The 20,799-nt window shown below is 40.3% G+C and overlaps 2 protein-coding genes across 3 annotated transcripts in view; one reads left to right on the top strand and one right to left on the bottom strand.

Annotated features, from left to right (window-relative positions):
• Window positions 1-443: 443 nt before the first annotated feature.
• B3GALT9 (beta-1,3-galactosyltransferase 9) lies at window positions 444-3,110 on the bottom strand. The gene is made up of 2 exons (XM_047099714.1): window positions 3,027-3,110; window positions 444-1,771 (listed from the first exon to the last, which is right to left on the bottom strand). Exons 1-2 carry the CDS (start codon window positions 3,030-3,032, stop codon window positions 668-670), a joined length of 1,110 nt encoding a protein of 369 aa, XP_046955670.1. The 5' UTR covers window positions 3,033-3,110; the 3' UTR covers window positions 444-667.
• Window positions 3,111-5,803: 2,693 nt separating this feature from the next.
• Window positions 5,804-20,799, top strand: part of FBXW2 (F-box and WD repeat domain containing 2) — a 28,518-nt gene continuing 13,522 nt past the window's right edge. The window contains exons 1-3 of one of the 2 annotated variants that reach the window (XM_047068690.1): window positions 5,804-5,896; window positions 5,999-6,107; window positions 12,325-12,834. In XM_047068690.1, the coding sequence (XP_046924646.1) occupies window positions 12,345-12,834 (490 nt within the window). In that variant the 5' untranslated portion in view covers window positions 5,804-5,896; window positions 5,999-6,107; window positions 12,325-12,344. Of the gene's footprint in view, window positions 5,897-5,945; window positions 6,108-12,324; window positions 12,835-20,799 lie in introns of those variants that run through there. The other variant, XM_047068698.1, reaches the window with a different exon arrangement.

The raw sequence follows: 20,799 nt of genomic DNA, 5'->3' as shown, positions 1-20,799 counted from the left end.
AAAACTAGAACAAATACATTTCTATTGTTTTAAGTCACCGAGTTTGTGGTACTTTTTTTTACAGCATTTCTAGGAAACTAACTCAGAGTGTACACATTAGCAGGGAATGTGAATGTGTCGCATCTGTAAAGCACTGGCTAATTAGAACTTGATGAAAATTGCTTTACAAAGAGTTAGCTATCCAAGTCCATATACTATGTGGTTCATACTTTTAAATTAAATGTAATTCCACTACCCAATGAGTAAAATGCTTCCTGCTTACATACAAGATGACAATTTTGTTCAACAAATTCCTTGGTGTTTGCCTTTAATTCTGAGCATTCGCAAAAATTAGTTGCCATTGCTATTGCTGAATCATGACAGTTCCACAGAATATGATTTTTATAAATTCAATGACTGTAAAGAGAAACAAGACTTTGGGTTATAATTAAATGTCATGTTCTCCCTTTTTTGGATAGAATGTTTTATTTTGAAAAGAGTGCTATCTCAACTTAGATTTTGTAACATGAAATCTCAATATGATGTAGTACATCCGAGCACTAATAACATTTTGCAACTCGCTAAAAGAAAGTACATAAAACACAAGGAAGGACGGATGCTTTCTATAACGAGGTATGAGTTAATTTAAAAAGACCAAATTTATAATAAAAAGCAAAAAAAAAAAAAACTAATCACTCAAATACATGCCATCATTTTTTATGGTACCCACGTGGAAACGTTTAAGGGTGTCAAAGTATGTCAGAAGTTTGCAGGAAATGAGCCCGTAGTAAGTCTCAAACAGGGTACATTCTTTCCCACTGCTAATTTCCTTCCACGCCAGGGGCATTTCAATATCTGTAGTTTCTGAGGATGTAAAAATGAACTTATAGCAACATCTGTTGTATCTGATGTGCCTTTTTCCAGAAAACCTTGAACTGTGGATGGGTATAAGGCCAATAGACTTTGCACAGATTCCTACAAACACATCAGCAGGAACCATTATGGGTACTTCTTTGAAAACCACATACATCATCCGAGCCACATCTTGGGACATAATAAAAGCCTCGCCACTGCAGTAATCTGGGTAGTACTTTTCTGGGTACTCGCTGAAAGGGACAAATTCTTGACTATTAGGATCCCTGTTGGGTGTATCTTGATGGATAACTCTTCCTACATAGACATCCTCCAGGTGATCTTTCAGATTAAGAAGATAGTCTACCAAGCTCGGGACATTGACAAACATCTCTTCATCAACCTTAAGAATGAACAGGGCATTAGGGCAGAAAGTCACAGCCCACTGCGTCATCGTGATGATTTTCCGGGTTTGGTTCTCAGCACTGTCCAAGAAGATTCCTTGAATTATATCATTATTCTTATGGGACTCTTTGTCTATTTCTTGCTGGGTAGTTACCAAAACGGGCATTCCCAAAGCAAACAGTGTGAGAATGTGGTGCCCTTGAACACTGGTCACGTTACCCCAGGTTTTCCTGATGAGGTCCCGCCTTGTTCCATTTCCCGGGCTACTGAAGATAAGAGAGAGTAAAAATATATTCTTCCCTTTACACAGCTCCGACTGGCTCAGGATGTAATACTTGGAAAGATTACTTCTTAGGGGCTCCGTGTTCAATTTTCTTGCCTTCTCCTTAATTTCAAGAGCTTTCATATCCACATAAGGCAAAGCATGCAGAAAGTATTCTTCCACAAAATCAGCCCCAAAAAGCAAAGCATGAAACAGGATAACATTAAATAGAATGAAACACCACTGGTGAGTCCGAAGTCTGCAGAATGTCACCTAAATAAGACGAAAACACATGTTCATTCAAGCTTTGTCTCCATTCTTATTTTTGCCCCCACTGAATGCTATACATACTTCTTACAGCACTTAGAAATACACTATTTTAAGTGTTTCTCATTTATTTTTGTTATCTGTCTCTCCCACTAGATCATGGTCTCCTGGACAGGTGGCAGAGAAGAGACAGCTCTCTCTTCTCCACTGTTGCAGAGTTCAGTATTTGGCGTGAAGTAGAAACCGAATAAAATGCTAGTTGGTTGTTTTCTCGCTTGTTTGGATGAAAGCCTACTTACTATATGCAAGGCACGGTGCTAGACATTGGAAAAGCAAAGAGGAATCAGGCATAGACATATGGATATAAAGTAACAAGCAGAATTATTGTGCTAAAAGCCTACAGGAAAATATATGATTTTTTTTTTTTTTCTGAAAGTGAAGCACTTGGATCAGTTTCTTCTCTAATTACAAAGGTCAAGGGCTATTTTTCCATGAAGTAGTTGCTTTTGTTGGCCAGTGAACAATGGCTACTATCAAACATTTACATCCTTCTACTATGACTTTCCAATTTAATCTGATACTGAATTCTGACATTGTCTGTTTTAGCAATGTCCCCTAATCCATTCAACACATCTGCCAATATGGGCAAATTCCCACTATCTGCATAGCACCCCTTCAGAGATCTAGGATGGCTCTGTGCCAAGCTTACTCCACATCATCAAAGAAGATGGAAACTTTCTATCTGGAAGGGCATACACAGTATCGTAATATAACAGAGCAAGGGAACATTAAAGAAATTAAATTTCTATTGGAGTTTGATTGACAAAGCCTTCCATAATAATAGTTACCTCTTACTGAGCATTTGCAGTGTGTCAGGCACTGTGCTAAGCACTTTAAATGACTTAATTCACTTAGCCTTGGTAACATCCCTTTCATATAGGTTATTTCCAAAATTAAGGTGAGCATCCAAGTTTAGTAATTTGCCAAAGATCATCTCAGTGGGTAAGGGCGTGGGGAAGGGTCATAATTGGAACTCAAGGCTGGGAGAGTCCAAAGCTTAACCACTGAGAATCCTGACCCCCATCTTTTCTTTCCTATACCTAATGAATGGGCAAAAAACAAAACAAAACAAATCCCTGTAATTATAATCTGAATTCCATTCCATTTTCTCAAAGCTGATGATGTGCACATAGAAGAAACTTCAGCTTTCTCAAACCTATTTTAATAGATAGCAAATTCTTCCAAGATTTAAGAAACTTACCTGCATGTTGTCTGTGAACCGTTTCAGGTCTTTGGAAATTACTGAATCCAGATGCCAAAATTATGTCCAAATGTAGCTCTCAGCATCATTCCAGTCTAACAGCAATTGAGGTAAGGTTCTTTGTGCCTGAGACTTTAAGGATAAAGTTTCTTTCCAATCAACTTGAGCTTTTGTCCCAGAATACCTGCTGACTCCATAGGGAAGCAAGTGCAGATTATGTTACAGCTAGAGTGAATCCGGAACAAAGAATGGAGAACACAAACCTTTTCAAACGCTTCCAACCTTGTATATGTTTTGAAACTGACCTGTTGCCGGTATGCTGAATTCCTGGTGAAATGTGTGTGGGAGTTGAAAGAGCAGTTCACCTACATCACCTCTCAAACATCATAATACAAGGAGAAATGTCATACAGTATGTTTTGGAGTGCTCTCAAGAAACTAAACAATTGGATTAGTTCCTGCTCCCTGGTATATGCATGTGCAAGACATGTACTAAAACATCAAGGAATACTTATCATCCCTAATGGGTGCGGTTTTTTTTTTTCCTCCCCAAAGAAACATCGTATGAAAGTTTTGGTTTATGTCTCATTGGGAAGGATTTTGAATTTCTAGTATAGGCTATGCAAGAAGTTTACTGAATCAATTATATGTCACCCCAACTACCTACCCAGGCATTTTTTATCTCAAACTGGAAAACAACACATAGTCCATTTTAGCCAGAACTGAAGGAACTAAGCATTTGCTGTTTGCTGTTTTCCTGGGGGCATGAATATGTAGGGATTATTCCAAACACTGTTTCTACCAGCAAGTTTAAGAAAGGAAACAACATTCAGCATATTTTCATGTTGCTGTCACATAAGCAGTTGTATTGAGCAGTTGTATTGAGCGTTCTGTTTTCAGGCAGGGCTGAACCATTTTCGTCTTTTCACATGTTGATGTTCCTGCCTGCCACTCAGGGCATTTTTTTGTAATTGTTTGGCTAGGAAAAGTGTCAATGTTTGCTCAGCCATTTGTCATGCAATCTTGGAAATTTTTACAAAGTGGGAAAATCTAACCCAAAAAATATCATATGAAAGGAAATTTTTTATACATTCTAAGTTTAACAACTAAATACAAATCCTATTTTGCAATTTTCATCTCTTAGAGCTATAAATTTTGCTCCCAGATCTCCTCTTGCTTCAATTTCGACAATTTGGTTTCTTTGTTCATGAGAAGGTCTAACAACATTGCCTCTAGAGCACCTCTGTCTGGGATTTTCAGTTTGATTCATCAAACTCCTACCACAATTTGTTTGCTACAATTGATAGGGGGGCTTGTTTTTCTTAATTACCTTGGTATTGCTTTGCCTTTCATAGAGGTTATCTGATCTGCATACACGTCTTCCTAAAATTTCTTATAATGTTGTCATCAGTCACTGTTTGGCTTAGATGTCTACAGAGGCTTTCTGTTGCCTACCAAATCAAATTTGCTCTCGTGGAGCCTGACTTTCAAGACGCCATACTTGGCTTCTACTTCACATAGTCAAATTTGTATTTCCCATGTTTCAAGCGTACTAGATGGACTCAGGATGCTTGGCGCCTTGGTCATTCCCTAACACTAACTGGATACATGACTGTCTTACTGTCTATATTAAGTGTTCTATCTCTTGGACCAGTCTGTTCAATAGGGTAGCCATTAGCCACATGTGGCTATTTATATTTAAATTAATTAAAATTGTATTTCCTCAGTCACATTAGGCATTTTCAAGTGTTCAGTAGTCACAAGAGGCTAGTGGCTGCCTTATTAGACAATGTAAATAGGGGACATAATTGCTGAAAGTCTTATTGGAAGGTGCTGGTATAAGATACGCGTGTTCGCAGTTTATGAGCCTTTAGGGAGAGACAAGGAGAATTTAAGTTCTTGAAGTCGGGGGGAGGGGGGGGCTGGGTTGAAATCCTAAGATAGCCGGTTATGATGACCTTAGGCAGGATGCTTAACCCTCTTTTGACCTGGGTTTCCTCATCTCTAAAAACAAGAGTTAATAATAGTAACTACTATGCAGGGCTACTGTGGGAACTCAATGCGGTAACACAAAGTGATCAGGAGAGTGCCTGGCCCATAGGAAGCACACGAGTTTTGTTCTTTGATGCATAAAGATTTATGCTTCAGCTTTCAGTCCTCAGAAGGATCACACGAGGAAGTACTATAACTGCTATGCAGAAGACGAATATAAATCCAGAGATATTACGTAAGTAAGGCCAACGGCACAGCCGGAGTGTCAAGAGCTGGGATTTGAACCTAGATCACCTGACTCCTTTGTTTCGGTCACCAATCCCCTTAACTTTATTTTTTTCGTGAGCACTTGCTAAGACTTGCACCATGCCTTGCTTAGTTATTTATCTGTCAGCCTCCCCCGCTGGGATATAAACCCCAGGCGGCCGGGTATTTTTGTACTTTTTGCTCACTAACCCTATCTCCTAGAATAGTGTTTGGGACATGCATGATAGGCGGCTCAATGGGTTGTTTCACTTTGGACACGTCTCTGAAATTTTCCTCCCTCTCCTCCGAAAAGTGAAGATAAGGAAAAGCGCCACAGAGTTTGTGCAAGGTCGGATCGGTCCGACGAAGGACACCAAGGCTCCGGACAAATTCCGATACACGGCACGGAAGTAACTCGAGGATGAAGCGCCACAGGTCCCAGCTATACTGCGCATGCTCCTCCTCCCTGGGCGCTCTCCTCAGCCCGCCCGCTTCCCCCTCGAGGCCGGGGCCGGAAGTGCACCCGCGTCCGAGGGGCGCCGCGGGCGGAGGGACGCGCGGAGATGACGCAGGCAGCACCGGAAGCCGCTCCCCTGTGAGGTTGCAGACCCCGAGCGGCGGCCGCTGGTCCAGGTCTGTATGTGAGGCGGGGCCCGGTCGGGGAGGGGGTTCTTAGGCGCCCGCGCCCCTGCTGACCAGCCGCGCCTCGGGCCGTTTGTCTTTCTCTCCCTGCAGGCGCCATGGCTGCGGAGCGGACCCGGCCGCTGCGAGGCTCTGGCGGCCCGAGCGCGCCTAGTCGGTGTGAGCCCGGCGCGAGGTCCCGGGCCCCGGGGCGCTCGCTCAGGTCAGTGCTGCGCGGAACACGACTCTGGGAGCAGGGAACCTGGGAGCGACGAACGGGCTGAAGGGATCTGGAGTTGATTTTAGAGATGGGAACATTGAGTCTCGGAGTTACTGCTTCTTAGTTCTCAGCTTCCTTAGCTGCGAAATGAGTTAACAATGATGTCCCAGGGCTGCCATGACTTTGAAAGATGATGAAGTGTGGAGAGGTGGTTTTGAAGTACAAAGCGCTGTATTAATGTGAGGGACTGCGCCGTAGTTGTGGGTATGCCATGGAAACAGGTGTGTATGTGGCGGGGGGGGGGGGGGCACTTGAACTACAGATAGCCATATTAATGCTCAATAATAATGGTAACTGACGTTTCTCGGAGGCTTACAGCGTGTAGGGTACTGTGCTAAACGCTTTACGTGCATTATCCGATTTACGCCTCACAAACACCCTTGCAGGGAATGCTGTTCCGAGGTTGCATTTTACAAGTCAAAGACTGGACTTGAGATTGGTGAAGTGATTTCCCCAGTGTCACTCAGCAACAAGTGGAGTTGCAGAGCCTGGATTTTATAAACACTGTATTCTTTCCGAGCTGTTTGTATTCATCTCAAAACCAAAGGCGAGATGAATAAATAAGTTGTAATATTAAGTTGTAAGATTTTAAATAAGTTGTATATTCACATGGTTTTAAATTCAAAAAAGGGCTCCTCACGCCTGTTCCTCAGCTCTCCAGGTTTCTCTGGAGGCAACCAGTGTTACCAGCTTCTTGAATATTCCAAAGATACCTTGGGTGTGTGTAAGTTTATAAATCCAGATACACGTTTTCAAAACCTCTGTACTGTAACAGCTGATTATGCTTGATGAGAAACCAGGGAAGATGAAGCCTCGGGCTTCCGAACAACAAATGTCTTGTTTTCACTCTTAACTAGGCCAGGTCCTGGTGGAGGAGAGGAAAACGTACATGTGATGTTTTATCCAGAACATCTATCTCTAGTAAGACCTAGCAGTATATAGGTTTTGTTTTGTTTGTGACGGTGGGGAGCTAGGTAAGATGTTAAATTGCTTAACTTCCTATGGGACCCTGGGAAAGTCACTCCACCTGTTGGGTCATAAATCTCATTTATTAGTTAAGGGCAATAGTACTGATACTTTCCTTGAAGTTCTGATAATCAAATGAAGTAATGTCTATGAGTAGTACTTGAATCTTTTAAACCAATACAAATATGAGAGTTGCCAGAGGGAACATAGGAAATTAATGGTAGAACCAGAGACCAAACCCAGGCCTCCTGGCTTCCAGTTTTGCAGTCTTCATCATACCCATTTCGGAGCTTTGTGATTGTTAATATTGAGGGCAGAAGGACAAGTTTAATGTTTAATCTCAAGTCGGGGGGAGGGGAAGGCAAGACAGCATGGAGTGTGGGTACAGACAAAAATGCACCTAGCAGGAAATTCTAGCCTCAACTCAATAACTGGCCTTAATTATAAAATTAAACCCCAGTAAGTTTGAGTCCGTGAATTTTTCTTCCATCTATTTTAAGCCAATTTAAGGGAAAGTTTATGGTAAGGATCATAGGGTTGAAAGGGTTGTTAGTAGTCCTGTCTATTCCAGCCTTAGGGCTGCTGAAAGCTTTCCTGGCCAGTATTCATAATAATAAAACTAACAAGAGTACCACCCCTGCTCAATTTCTGAGTTTCACAGCCCTCAAAGTGAGGAATAGCTTCCATTTTACAGATAGAACTGAAGTTTAGAAGTTGGTCAGAGATGCCCCATGATCACATAGGAAGTGGGTAAATCACTGAAAGACTTGACTGACTCCAAAGCATTTTCATGTATACCTCATTCTGCCTCTGTTTCTAACTGTCCTTGACTTTCCCAGTAATGGGAATCTCACCATTCTGGAGGCAGCCCCTACATTGTTGGAAATCTCCTGATGATTTAGAAGTTCCTCCTAATGGGGAGCCTGAGTGGCTCAGTCGGTTAAGTGTCCAACTCCTGATCTCAAGCACAGGTCTTTTTTCTTTTAATTTTTATTTATTATTGAAAGATAGAGTCAGAGCGTGAGCAGGGGAGGGGCAGAGGGAGAGGGAGACACAGAATCTGAAGCAGGCTCCAGGCTCTGAGCTGTCAGCACAGAGCCTGATGCGGGGCTCGAACTCACAAACCTCGAGATCCTGACCTAAGCCGAAGTCGGACGCTTAACCGACTGAGCCACCCAGGCGCCCCACTCAAGCACAGGTCTTAATCTCAGGGCTGTGTGTTCAAGCCTCTCATTAGGCTCTGCGCTGGGCGTGAAGCCTACTTAAAAAAAATAAAAGCTCCTCCAGTGTTGAATTGAAATCCTGCTTCCTGAAGTTTTCCCCTGGGGGCCTTGTGCGGCCAGTACGTGATATTCCTACAGGCTCTCTAAAAGAGTTCATTTTAGACCTGTGACCTTAAGAAAGTTACCTCCAAAGTCTTTTTTTTTTTTTTTTTTTTTTTTTAGAAAAGTAAATACTGGTGTTTTCTACTAGTGCAGAGTTGAGGAAAAAATTCTTATTATGGGTTAAGAGAATATATGAATCTCAGAAATGGCTGGGTTTTTTAAAGGCTCTCACTGAAAAGTTTGTCCCATAATTTTCTATGGTGTCATGACTACATTAATTTGGCATGCTGTAAGATGTGTCTTAGTTTTTGTTAATGGTGCGAACCTACCTGATAATGTTTTCATGGGTATTATAAATTTGCCTTGTGGTCATTTAAATAATAACTCAGCTTACTTACGTGTAAACATTTCTATGATGGATGTGTGGATATTCATGTGTGTGTAGGTGTAGGTGTGATAGAGGAAGAAGCCCCCCATGCTTTTTCACTGTAGAAAAGGATTCCTGGGCAGATGTTTTGGTGTATGTTTTTAATTGGCCAGTATTAATTAATTAGCTATGGTGACATTTTGTGGGTGTCCAAAGAAAAGAGTTGTTTTGCCTTGTTATGAGTGATTTTTTCCAAGTAAAAAATTTCTGGAAATGTTGAAGATAGAAGGTTGTTTGGATTCAGGAGGAGGTAGTGTGTTAACTTCTGTTGTTGATTAAACTTTTGGTGAACTGATTATTTTTTGGCTGCCAGGTAAATCCTTAAACTAATAAATCCTGCCTAGCCCAAACCCTGAGGATTCCAGAATATTATTTTATTTTTAAAGTCCATTCACTGTTCCAAAAACCAAAATTATTGGGTAGTAGATGATGTGATTGGAAAGTTTGGTTGCATTTACTGTTTTTTGTCTGATAACATTCTGGCCAAATTTGATATTTGGGAAATTAATGAAAAGGACTTTTACTGACCTTACGTGAACAAAGTTGGAAGGTGAGATCTGGCTTTTGATGTAGACGTCATCTAGGTGACATTTATGGGAAAAATTTTATTTTCCTCTTTGACATTAATTTAGATACTAATGTTTTTAATCTATGTGTCAGGATTCTTTTTTTTCTAAATATAATTTTATTTTAAATTCCAGTATAGTTAACATACAGTGTTATATTAGTTTCACATGTACAATATCATGATTCCACAGTTCCATCACCCAGTGCTTATCACAAGTGCACTCCTTAATCCCCATCACCCACCTCCCCTCTGGTAAATAGGTTTGGTTTGTTTGGTTTGTTTCCTTGTCTTGTCTTGTCTTGTCCTGTCTTGTCTTGTCTTGTCTTGTCTCATCTCGCCTCGCCTTGCCTTTCTGTTTTAATTTTATTTTTTTTAATTTACATCCAAATTAGTTAGCATATAGTGCAACAATGATTTCAGGACTAGATTCCTTAATGCCCCTTACCCATTTAGCCCATCCCCCCTCCCACAACCCCTCCAGTAACCCTCTGATTGTTCTTCATATTTAAGAGTCTCTTATATTTTGTCCCCCTCCCTGTTTTTATATTAGTTTTGTTTCCCTTCCCTTATGCTCATCTGTTTTGTCTCTTAAAGTCCTCATATGAGTGAAGTCGTATGATATTTGTCTTTCTCTGACTAATTTCGCTTAGCATAATATCCTCCAGTTCCATCCATGTAGTTGCAAATGGCAAGATTTCATTCTTTTTGATTGCCGAGTAATACTCCATTGTATTTATGCCACATCTTTATCCATTCATCCATCGATGGACATTTGGGCGCTTTCCATACTTTGGCTATTGTTGATAGTGCTGCTATAAACATGGGGGTGCATGTGTCCCTTCGAAACTGCACACCTGTGTCCCTTGGATAAATACCTAGTAGTGCAATTGCTGGGTTGTAGGGTAGTTCTATTTTTAGTTTTTTGAGGAACCTCCATATTGTTTTCCAGAGTGTCTGCACCAGCTTGCATTCCCACCAACAATGCAAAAGAGATCTCTTTCTCCACATCCTCGCCAACATCTGTTGTTGCCTGAGTTGTTAATGTTAGCCATTCTGACAGGGGTAAGGTGGTATCTCATTTGATTTGTATTTCCCTGATGATGAGTGATGTGGAGCATTTTTTCATGTATCAGTTGGCCATCTGGATGTCTTCTTTGGAGAAGTGTCTATTCATGTCTTTTGCCCATTTCTTCACTGGATTATTTGTTTTTTGGGTGTTGAGTTTGATAAGTTCTTTCTAGATTTTGGATACTAACCCTTTATCTGATGTGTCGTTTGCAAATATCTTCTCCCATTCTGTCGGTTGCTTTTAGTTTTGCTGACTGTTTCCTTCGCTGTGCAGAAGCTTTCTATTCTGATGAGGTCCCAGTAGTTCATTTTTGCTTTTGTTTCCCTTGCCTCTGGAGGTGTGTTGAGATTTGGATGTTAATTTTTAAAATTAGTATGGCAATCTGGTAGGAAACTAAGTGATATTAGAAGGAAAGCTTTGTTTTTTAATTATGGAATGTTTAAACATATGGTAGTAAAGAGAATAAAAACCTCCATGTATCCATCATCCAGCACTAACATCTATCAACATATAGCTAAGCTTGGGAAAGATGATTTTTGCTGATTTGCTGTATTTTTTGTTTTTTCATTAGTTTACTCCCTGTTCTTAAAAGCGGGCTGATACCTTGATGCAATGTGTAATGCTATATACTTGTAACGTTTCTTTTTGCTCCAGTTAGTCCTGGAGCAATGTGTCATTCTTTTAAAGGAGAAGGTGGTATAATCAGATAGGTACCAGATTTTATAACCAGGTTGTGATTCTCCTGGTTGTAGCTGTAGTCAGAGAGAGACAGTTCGGTCTGTGTGGTTGGAAGAGTACTGATGGAGGGAGCACTGACTGCCAGTCTGTTCTGATGCTGTTTTAATAGCTCTATTGACTGTAGGTAGGCAAATCACTTACCTTCTCTGACTTGTAACTTCCTCCTCTGCAAAGTAGGGATGATGCTACCTGGGGTTTTTTTGTTTTGTTTTGTTTTGTTTTTTTGTGTGTTTTTTTTTGGGGGGGGGGTTTTTGGTGTTTTGGAAGCATCAGGATTACTTATTTGTGCAAGCTTCCTTGACCCTCTTTGCTCTCTGGGGGCACATGATTAAGAGTTGTCACCAGCTCATATGAGGCTTATAAAAACTATGTAAGGCTACATAAGGCCTTTGGTAATTTTTGTTCTAACAGGCAGTGCCATAAAGGAAGTAGAAAAACCAAAATACCTGAGCCACATGATTTATTACATCTGCCTGTTTTTCTTCCCCAGACCTTTTTTGCCTGAATATTTATTGAAAACCCAGTAGTCAGTTCTGTGATTTTGGTAACAGATCAGGCTGTGCCTAGCATGATAACTAATGTCTCCAGTTACTGCTCAGGAGACCTGCCTTCTGGTTGTCACATGCTGGTGCTTATATTTGTGACTTAAGTACCCAAATAGAGCGTATTAAGGAAATACTGTTACGATGGTTTTGATCGTGTTGGGGGGAGGGGAGAGAAGTGTATAGAATAAACTATTTTATAATGAGTGATACTATAAATCTTTTACTGTGAAGATGCATGTAGCATGTGCTAGACTTCAAAAGGAGCAAGTCACCTACACCAACATAAGTCTCACTGATTTATGTTTCAGAGATCATGATTCATTAAAGTATGTTTTCTTAGATGTATTATCTTTTGTGTGCATGGAAGATTTTCGAATACAATATATTAACTGTAAAGTTGTAATGTAATAACTAAACATAAAGTTGTAATGCCAAGTTTTTTACACTAATTTTCATTTGTTAGCAGTCTTGCTTGAATGGTCTTTTTGAGCAGAACTAATACAATATTTTGATGTGCCACAGGTAAATTTTTCCATAACCTTATGGAGAGAAAGGACTTTGAGACATGGCTTGATAACATTTCTGTTACATTTCTTTCTCTGACGGACTTGCAGAAAAATGAAACTCTGGATCACCTGATTAGTCTGAGTGGGGCAGTCCAGCTCAGGCATCTCTCCAATAACCTGGAGACTCTCCTCAAGCGGGACTTCCTCAAACTCCTTCCCCTGGAGCTCAGTTTTTATTTGTTAAAATGGCTCGATCCTCAGACTTTACTCACATGCTGCCTCGTCTCTAAACAGTGGAATAAGGTGATAAGTGCCTGTACAGAGGTGTGGCAGACTGCGTGTAAAAATTTGGGCTGGCAGATAGATGATTCTGTTCAGGACGCTTTGCACTGGAAGAAGGTTTATTTGAAGGCTATTTTGAGAATGAAGCAACTGGAGGACCATGAAGCCTTTGAGACCTCATCGTTAATTGGACACAGTGCCAGGGTGTATGCACTTTACTACAAGGATGGACTTCTCTGTACAGGTAAGAGATTCTGGAACTGTTTTGTTGTTGTTGTGCGTTTCATAGGGTATAATCTTAGGAACAGAACAAACTAGTCCTTAGGCTTGAGGATGGCAAGTATTAATTATATGAGGTATCTATAGTGGAATTTCCCCCTCCCTCCATCCCTGAGTAGTTTTACACCCTTTTATCCTCTTTCCCTCTAGAAGACAAATCATTTTTATAGAATTTTGTGAGAAGAAGGCTCCAGACATTCTTTTTTTTTCTTTTTTCTCTTTTCTCTTTCCTTTCCTTTTTCCTTTTTCCTTTCCTCCATGCCCAGCATGGAACTCAATGCGGTGCTTGAACTCACAACCCTGAAACCAAGACCTCAGCTGAGATCAAGAGTCGGACGCTTAACCGACTGAGCCACCCAGACACCCCCAGACATTCTTTTAAATGTGATGTGAGTCAGAAAGCTGTAACTATTTTTTTCAGTGCTTTTTCCTTCCATGTAGTTTTCCATGTTGGTTAAACTTTTTTTCTGTCAACAGTGATTTTTGAGAAAAACCAGTGGAAAAGATGATGCCTAGACCTAGCAAGTAATTAGATCATCTTGCAAGAATTACTTAACCTCTCTGTGTTTGTTTTCTTATCTATAAAGTATGGGAATGGAGGTATTTCTTTCTTGCTAAAATTCCTGTGGTTCTAAGAAGAATTAAAAGTTAAAAGAATTTGGGCATGGAAACAAAGACAGATGGATATTTTAATCCTAAGCAATTAAGTAACTATGTAGCAGATATAATCATTAAAATTTGGAATTGTGTGATTCTTCCAGTTATAATGGCTGTTTGTACATGTAATCAGTGCATATGTTTTAGGCAGTACATTTTGATGGGCATTGTAAATAATTCTTAGGCAATGGTGTAGAATGATTTCAGGCAGCCTTATCGATGATCCCGATGCCTTTTCACTTCCATTGTATGTAATATTTAGGGATCCTTGGTGTTCTTTTTTCATCCAGGATAATTTCTTTTTAAAAAAATTTTTTTATAGGTCAGGCCCTTCTTGTTTTTTTGTTTTTTTATTTTTATTTTTTTAATGTTTATTTATTTTTGAGAGAGAGCACAAGCAGGGGAGGGGCAGAGAGAGAGGGAGACACAGGATCCAAAGCAGGCTGCAGGCTCTGAGCTGTCAGCACAACCCGACGTGGTGCTCGAACCCACAACGGTGAGATCATGACCTGAGCCGAAGTCAGACGCTTAACTGACTGAGCCACCCAGGCGCCCTAATCCAGGATAAACATTTGAGTATTACTGAAGTACGTAGTTGCCTTTTTAAAAAAATATTTTTTAGTTTATGTATTTATTGTTTGAGAGAGAGAGGGAGGGTGGGAGGGAGGGAGAAAGCAAGCAAGCAAGCAGGAGAGGGGCAGAGAGAGAGGTAGATGCAGAATCTGAAGCAGGCTCCACCTGTCAGCACAGAACCCAATGCGGGGCTCGAACTCACGACCTGAGCCAAAATTAAGTCAGTCGCTTAAGCCACTGAGCCATCCAGGCACCCCATAATTGCCTTTTTTAATAGCATATTCTGTTCCTTTGTGTAAATATATCATCATTATTTAGCCAATTCAATATTAGTGTATATTCAGGTTGTTTCTATGAATTCAGAATATATCTATGAAATATTTATGAATATTTTTGTTTGCCTTTTTCCCCCCTTGAATTATTTATTTGGGGCAGAAACCTCAAAGTAGAATTACAGATCCGGAAATATAAATGATTTTAAAGCTCCTCTTAACTGTCCTTTCCAGAGAGACTGAATTCATGGCATGGCCACAGCAGTTTTAAATAACAGACTCAGTTTTAATATTCTTGAGGTGTATGATCTCTTGAGGATGTACATTTTCTCATAGTGATATGTTTCTCTAAAATGCTAAATGCTTTGCCAGTTTTATAAAATGAACGTTAAACTTAAGGCATTTCGTGGTTTTTGTCATCCTAAAGTTACTCCATGCTTACATTATTCTGTGTCCTATAAGCCGGATTATTGGAAAGGTATCATCCATTCTTTTATACTTGGATGTGCTTTCCCAGTTGGGGCAGTGGCTTTTCTGTGTCCTTTTTGTCTTATGATCAATGGCAGGTAAGTTTTAAAGATTAAGATGCAGTATTGCCTTCGAGCCTTGTGCTCATTCACACTTGGGCAAATACTGGCAGTTGACTCATTTTCAGAACCACATGTAGCTTTAAAAGAAAAATTCTCATCAAATTTTACTTTTGAAATGCAGTAAAACTTGAGTTTAACTTGGGGCAGAAGTGAATGGGACACATTCACTGAATTCTTTACCTGGAAAGTTAATATCTGCAATAACGGTGGATCCGACCCTGCATTTTAAGGTTATTCTGTAGGTGGGTCTGTATTTTGTATTTTTTGTTCTTTTTTTTTTTTTTTTTAATTTTTTTTTTTCAACGTTTATTTATTTTTGGGACAGAGAGAGACAGAGCATGAACGGGGGAGGGGCAGAGAGAGAGGGAGACGCAGAATCGGAAACAGGCTCCAGGCTCTGAGCCATCAGCCCAGAGCCCGACGCGGGGCTCGAACTCACGGACCGCGAGATCGTGACCTGGCTGAAGTCGGACGCTTAACCGACTGCGCCACCCAGGCGCCCCTGTATTTTTTGTTCTGATTAAATTCATCAAGTTTGTGTATTGAAAATTATGCTCTATTGAAAATAATCCAAAGCTTTAGTTTAATTTTTCTTTTCTTTTTTAAAAAAAATTTTTTTAATGTTTTTATTTTTGAGACAGAAAGAGACAGAGCATGAGCAGGGGAGGGTCAGAGAGAGAGGGAGACACAGAATCCGAAGCAGGCTCCAGGCTCTGAGCTGTCAGCACAGAGCCCGATGCGGGGCTCGAACCCACGGACCGTGAGATCATGACCTGAGCTGAAGTCAGACGCTCAACCGACTGAGCTACCCAGGCACCCCAAGTTTAAAATTTCTAATAGCTGTATCCCTGAAACTATAACTAGTGAGAGAAGTGTTTGTTATGGAATTATACATACCTTTGTTTCATGCTATTACCAAAGAGGTAGTTATCCTTCTGCTGAGCTGTGAGCTCTGAAATGGTGAGAAAGGAACCTGTTGTGCTTTGTTTGTGCTACGCAGTAGATAATTAGAAAGTACTGTGTGAAAGACAATGTAAGGACATATGTGGATGAATTAGGACAGTTCTTTGCTCAGAGAACATACATACTGGAATCAGGAAGGTAACCTGATTAAGTAAAAGTCTCCATGTAGACTGTGCTAGTGAGAGAACACTTGCCCTTCTAGAGAGGGTAGCTGCTGCTCTACTGCAGTGAATTATTTGCCATGTGGGATATAGGCTCACAGTGGTCAGATCTGATTTTTCAAAGAAGTCCTAAATCTAGATTTTTGTGCAATATTCTGATTGATTTTTTTTTTAGTGTGCTGATTTTTAAGTATTATCACATTTTAAAAATATTGTGATTGTGTCATATTTAACCTGCACGCTGCCATATTGTGACCATGGCTTACAGTTGAATAAGAAAAACAACAGCTATAAAAGATATGCAGTCAAATGATATATTTGAATTGTATGAGTAAAAAATCAGTTGTTCAGAGGAAGGAGTGATGTCTTTCATTTGCAAAAATTGAGCGGTGTTTATGTTGAATCTTGGAGAATGGGTAGATTTTAGAGAGATGAGAATAAGCACTTTCCAGCAAAGGTATGGAAAGGGCTAAGCATGGAGCATATAGGAGGAAAATAAAAATTCTTTTTATCTGAACTCAGTATATAATTAAGGACTCTATAAGAGATTCTTAGAATATAAGCTGGAGAATTGTCTTGAGCTGTATTGTAAAAACCTTAAATATTGGGAATATGAGTTTGGACAGTTTTATTTAAGCAATAAGAAAAACTATGAAAGATTTCTGAGCAGAGAAAGGGCCAGGACTAGAGCATTCTGCTCCAAGTAGACCAGTGTTTCTTATTTCTGCCAGGCCCCAGGTCCTCTTTTTGTAATGTATTTTACAATATTCTCTTACCTTGAAGTCAAATTCATAGAAATAACTTACCTGTACATACACATATTTCAAAAAATCAATATAATACCTAAACTCTGATCCAGAGGAGAAATAAGACAGTAATTTAAAATAACGCACATTAAATGTGTTGTGCTCAAGCACAGCTGTGTTAGAAGACGGTAGTGTAATCAGATGTTTGCACCTGTGTATGTACTATCATCATGAACATGACAGTTGTAAATAGCACAGTGTTGTATTTGTACCATCAGTGATGTGGTCACAAGTGGTGAAAAGTCTCCAACAAAGCAAAGTACATTTTTCCTCAGTCTACCTGGTAGTTACACTCATAGTAAATTCAGAATAAACTCGGTGCTTTGTAAAACAGGTCCAAGGCTCAGACAACTAAGAATAAACTTGTCACAGGCAGAACCTTTAAGGCAATCAGGCAGAATCTTTAAGAAGTCATGCAGAATATGGGCGCCTGGGTGGCTTAGTCGGTTAAGTATTCAACTTTAGCTCAGGTCATGATCTCGTGGTCTCAGGTCCCTGCATCGGGCTCTGTGCTGACAGCTCAGAGCCTGGAGCCTGCTTCAGATTCTATGTCTGCCTCTCCCTCTCCCTCCCTCCCTCCCCCCCCCCTCTCAAAAATAAATAAACATTAAAAAAAAAAAAAGGTCATGCAGAATACATGACTATTCTTTTTGTACATTGTCCCAAACATTGCAGAATGTCTAGCATTTCTGGTCTTTCCCAGTAGAGGCTGGTAATTTAGACCCCCCCCCCCCGCCCCCCGCCCCCACACACTGCCTCCAAAATCATTGTGACACTTGAAACCACCCCTGCAAATTTCTAAAATGTTCCCTTGGAGGATGACACTACTTATATGAAGACCCTCTGACATAGACAGATCTAGAATTTCTAAACTAAAGTATTAGCCTATTGCATTTTAGGTAAGAGTAGATCTAGATTTAGGATAGTAGGTGTAGAGTTTTTTTTTTTTTTTTTTGAGGTTTGTTTACTTAATTTTTTTTATGTTTATTTTTGAGAGAGAGAGAGACAGACAGAGTAGGGGAGGGGCTGAGAGAGAGAGGCAGACACAGAATCCTAAGCGGGTTCCAGGCTCTGACCCAGCACAGAGCCCGATGTAGGGCTTACAAACCGTAAGATTGTGACCTGAGCTGAAGTCAGTCAGACACTTAACTGACTAAGCCACCCAGGCGTCCCAAGGTTTATTTATTTTTGAGAGACAGGGAGCGTGCCCCCAAGTGGGGCAGGGGCAGAGAGAGACGGTGCAGAGGATCTGGAGCAGGCTTTGTGCTGACAGCAGAGAGCCCAATGCAGGGCTTGGACTCACAAAACTACAAGATCATGACCTGAGCTGAAGTCAGATGCTCAACCCACTGAGCCACCCAGGTGCCCGAAGGGTAGAGATTTTTTTTTTTTTTTTTTTTTTTTTTAACGTTTTATTTATTTTTGAGACAGAGAGAGACAGAGCATGAACGGGGGAGGGGCAGAGAGAGAGGGAGACACAGAATCCGAAACAGGCTCCAGGCTCTGAGCCGTCAGCACAGAGCCCGACGTGGGGCTCGAACTCACGGGCCACGAGATCGTGACCTGAGCCAAAGTCAGCCACTTAACGACTGAACCACCCAGGCGCCCCTAGAGATTTTTTTTTAAAGGAGCAGTTAAATGGAAGAGCAGCCATTGAAATGGAATTAACAAGACTTAGCAATGGACTGAGTATGTGGCGAGGAAAATACCTGGGAAGGTGGTAGTACTGGTACCAAGAATAGGAAATGAAGGAATAAATTGAGCGGGTAGAGGGAGTTCAATTTGGAATGAAATTTAAAAAAAAATTTTTTTAAAGTTTATTTATTTTTAAGAGAGAGTACAAGCAAGGGAAGGGCAGAGAGAGAGAGAGAGAGACAGAGAATTCTAAGCAGGCTCCCCAGTCAGTGCAGAGCCTGATGTGGGGCTTGATCTCACAAACTGTGAGATCGTGACCTGAGCTGAAATCAAGTCAGATGCTTAACTGACTGAGCCGCCCAGGTGCCCCTGGGATGAACTTCAATGCAGTCGGATGTGATGGAGATTCCGACGAGGTTCTGGAAATGTAACATCAGAGCTTTGGGGAATAGCTCAGGGCTAGAGCAAAAGGTTGAGGAGTTAGTGACATTTCAGCTATGGCTATAACAGTGAAATTTCAAAAGGACATGGAGAGGAAAAAAGAATGGGGCCTAGGATGGATCCTTGAAGAGTGTACTTAGGGAAGAGGTAAAGAAGAATGGTGATGAAGAGAGTTTCAAGGGCAGTGAAAATTGCCTGTATGAAAGAGGCACTGGCCAGTGTTTGTTCAGTTGGTCATCAGAGTCACATGCCTCCAAGAGGCAGTTGAGAGCTGAGATCTGATTCTACCAGTTAAATATTTAAACCTTGCTGGATACGATAGTTTATTCCATTTGAGTTACAGCTCGGTTTTCTGCTTACGTTTGTTATATACCCATCCCTGGAATTTTTTATATCAAAGTATTGTTTTCAACCTCTTCTGAATTGAGAGGGCTTTTTTTTTCTTTTATATAATGAAAAACAGTCTACGTTTATTTACTCCCCTTTCATCTTTAGGCTGCGTCATTGATGACCTCCTTGAAAACACGTTGGAGTATACTCAGTGCAGCAAACAGGAGTCTATAGGAAAGGTTGAAATAAAACCAAAAAGGAGCAGAGAACAATGACTCCTAAAGGCTTAGCGGTTAAGAGTAGACTTGTACCACTGGAAAATGGAACTGAAATCAACCAAGTTATTCTCTGATGCTTCTCTAGGGTGTAAAACTGAGTGGCCCAATATTTTCCTCTATAAATTAATTTAAAAATTAGGATAATCTCTCCCTTTTTTTTTGGTTTGTTTTTATCACATTGTGGTAAAATATATACTAGATTGAGGAGCTAATCATGCCGTTTCCTAAGGCATATTTGTGGAACACCTAGATTTATCATTTTAACCATTTTTCAAATGTACAGTTCAGATTATCTAGACACACTGTCCTGTATACTAGCCACTGACCCCATAAGGCTTTTGAGCTCTTGAGATGTGGCTGGTCCAGAGATGTGAAATGGGAAATACTCAGTAGATATCAAAGACTTAGGGTATAAAATATTTCATTAACAATATTTTTGATATATTGAGCTAATGAAATTTGTACTAAATTTGTTTTTACAGTAAATAATAGAAAAATTGTAATTACGTATGTAAATTGCATTCGTGGTTTGTATTGTTTCTCTTGGAGTGCTGTTCTAGATCATTGGTTTTCAAAATATTGCTGATACATTAGAATCACCTTGCAAGCTTTTAAGATGATCAGGCCCCACCTCAGAGGTTCTAAATTAAAATCTCTGAAGCTAGGGCCCTACATAGGTGTTTGATGAAGCTTCTCAGATGATTCTTCCCCCCCCACCCAAAGATTTTGTTCTTAAGTCATCTCTACACCCATTGTAGGCTTGAACCTACACCACTGAGTTCACGAGTCACCTGCTCTACCAACTGAGCAGCCCAGTGCCCTTCTCCAGATGATTTTCATGTCTCATATGACCATTGAGAACCACCAACCAATTCCCATCCCTTATTTTATAGGGAAGAACCTGAGTCTCTAAATAGTAAAGTGACAACAAATATAGTCTAAAATGAAGACTGTATTTCTCCTAGGGTTTGTCCAAGTTGAAATTCATGCTCTACCTCTTTCATGAGTTGTAGCTATTTTTCCATTGTCTGGAACAGTGGCTCTTTACCAACCCTTAAAGGCAGAATTGTGGCTGATTTTAGCCATTTCATCCTTTCCAAAACCAGTCATTTGGTGATTTCCTGCGTAGTGTGTCCTTGTCATAGTGACTATATTTGTTATGTCCTCAAAATGCTTTTGTCAATTCTTATTATTACTTTTTTATTATAAAGGTAAATTGTGAGC

The sequence above is a fragment of the Lynx rufus genome, unplaced genomic scaffold (genome assembly GCF_022079265.1).
Source record: "Lynx rufus isolate CCGP_SWC_20201006 ecotype Redwood Valley unplaced genomic scaffold, mLynRuf1.p SCAF_10, whole genome shotgun sequence".
In the NCBI taxonomy this organism is placed as follows: Eukaryota; Metazoa; Chordata; class Mammalia; order Carnivora; family Felidae; genus Lynx; species Lynx rufus.
This window is presented reverse-complemented; position numbering and strand designations above follow the sequence as displayed.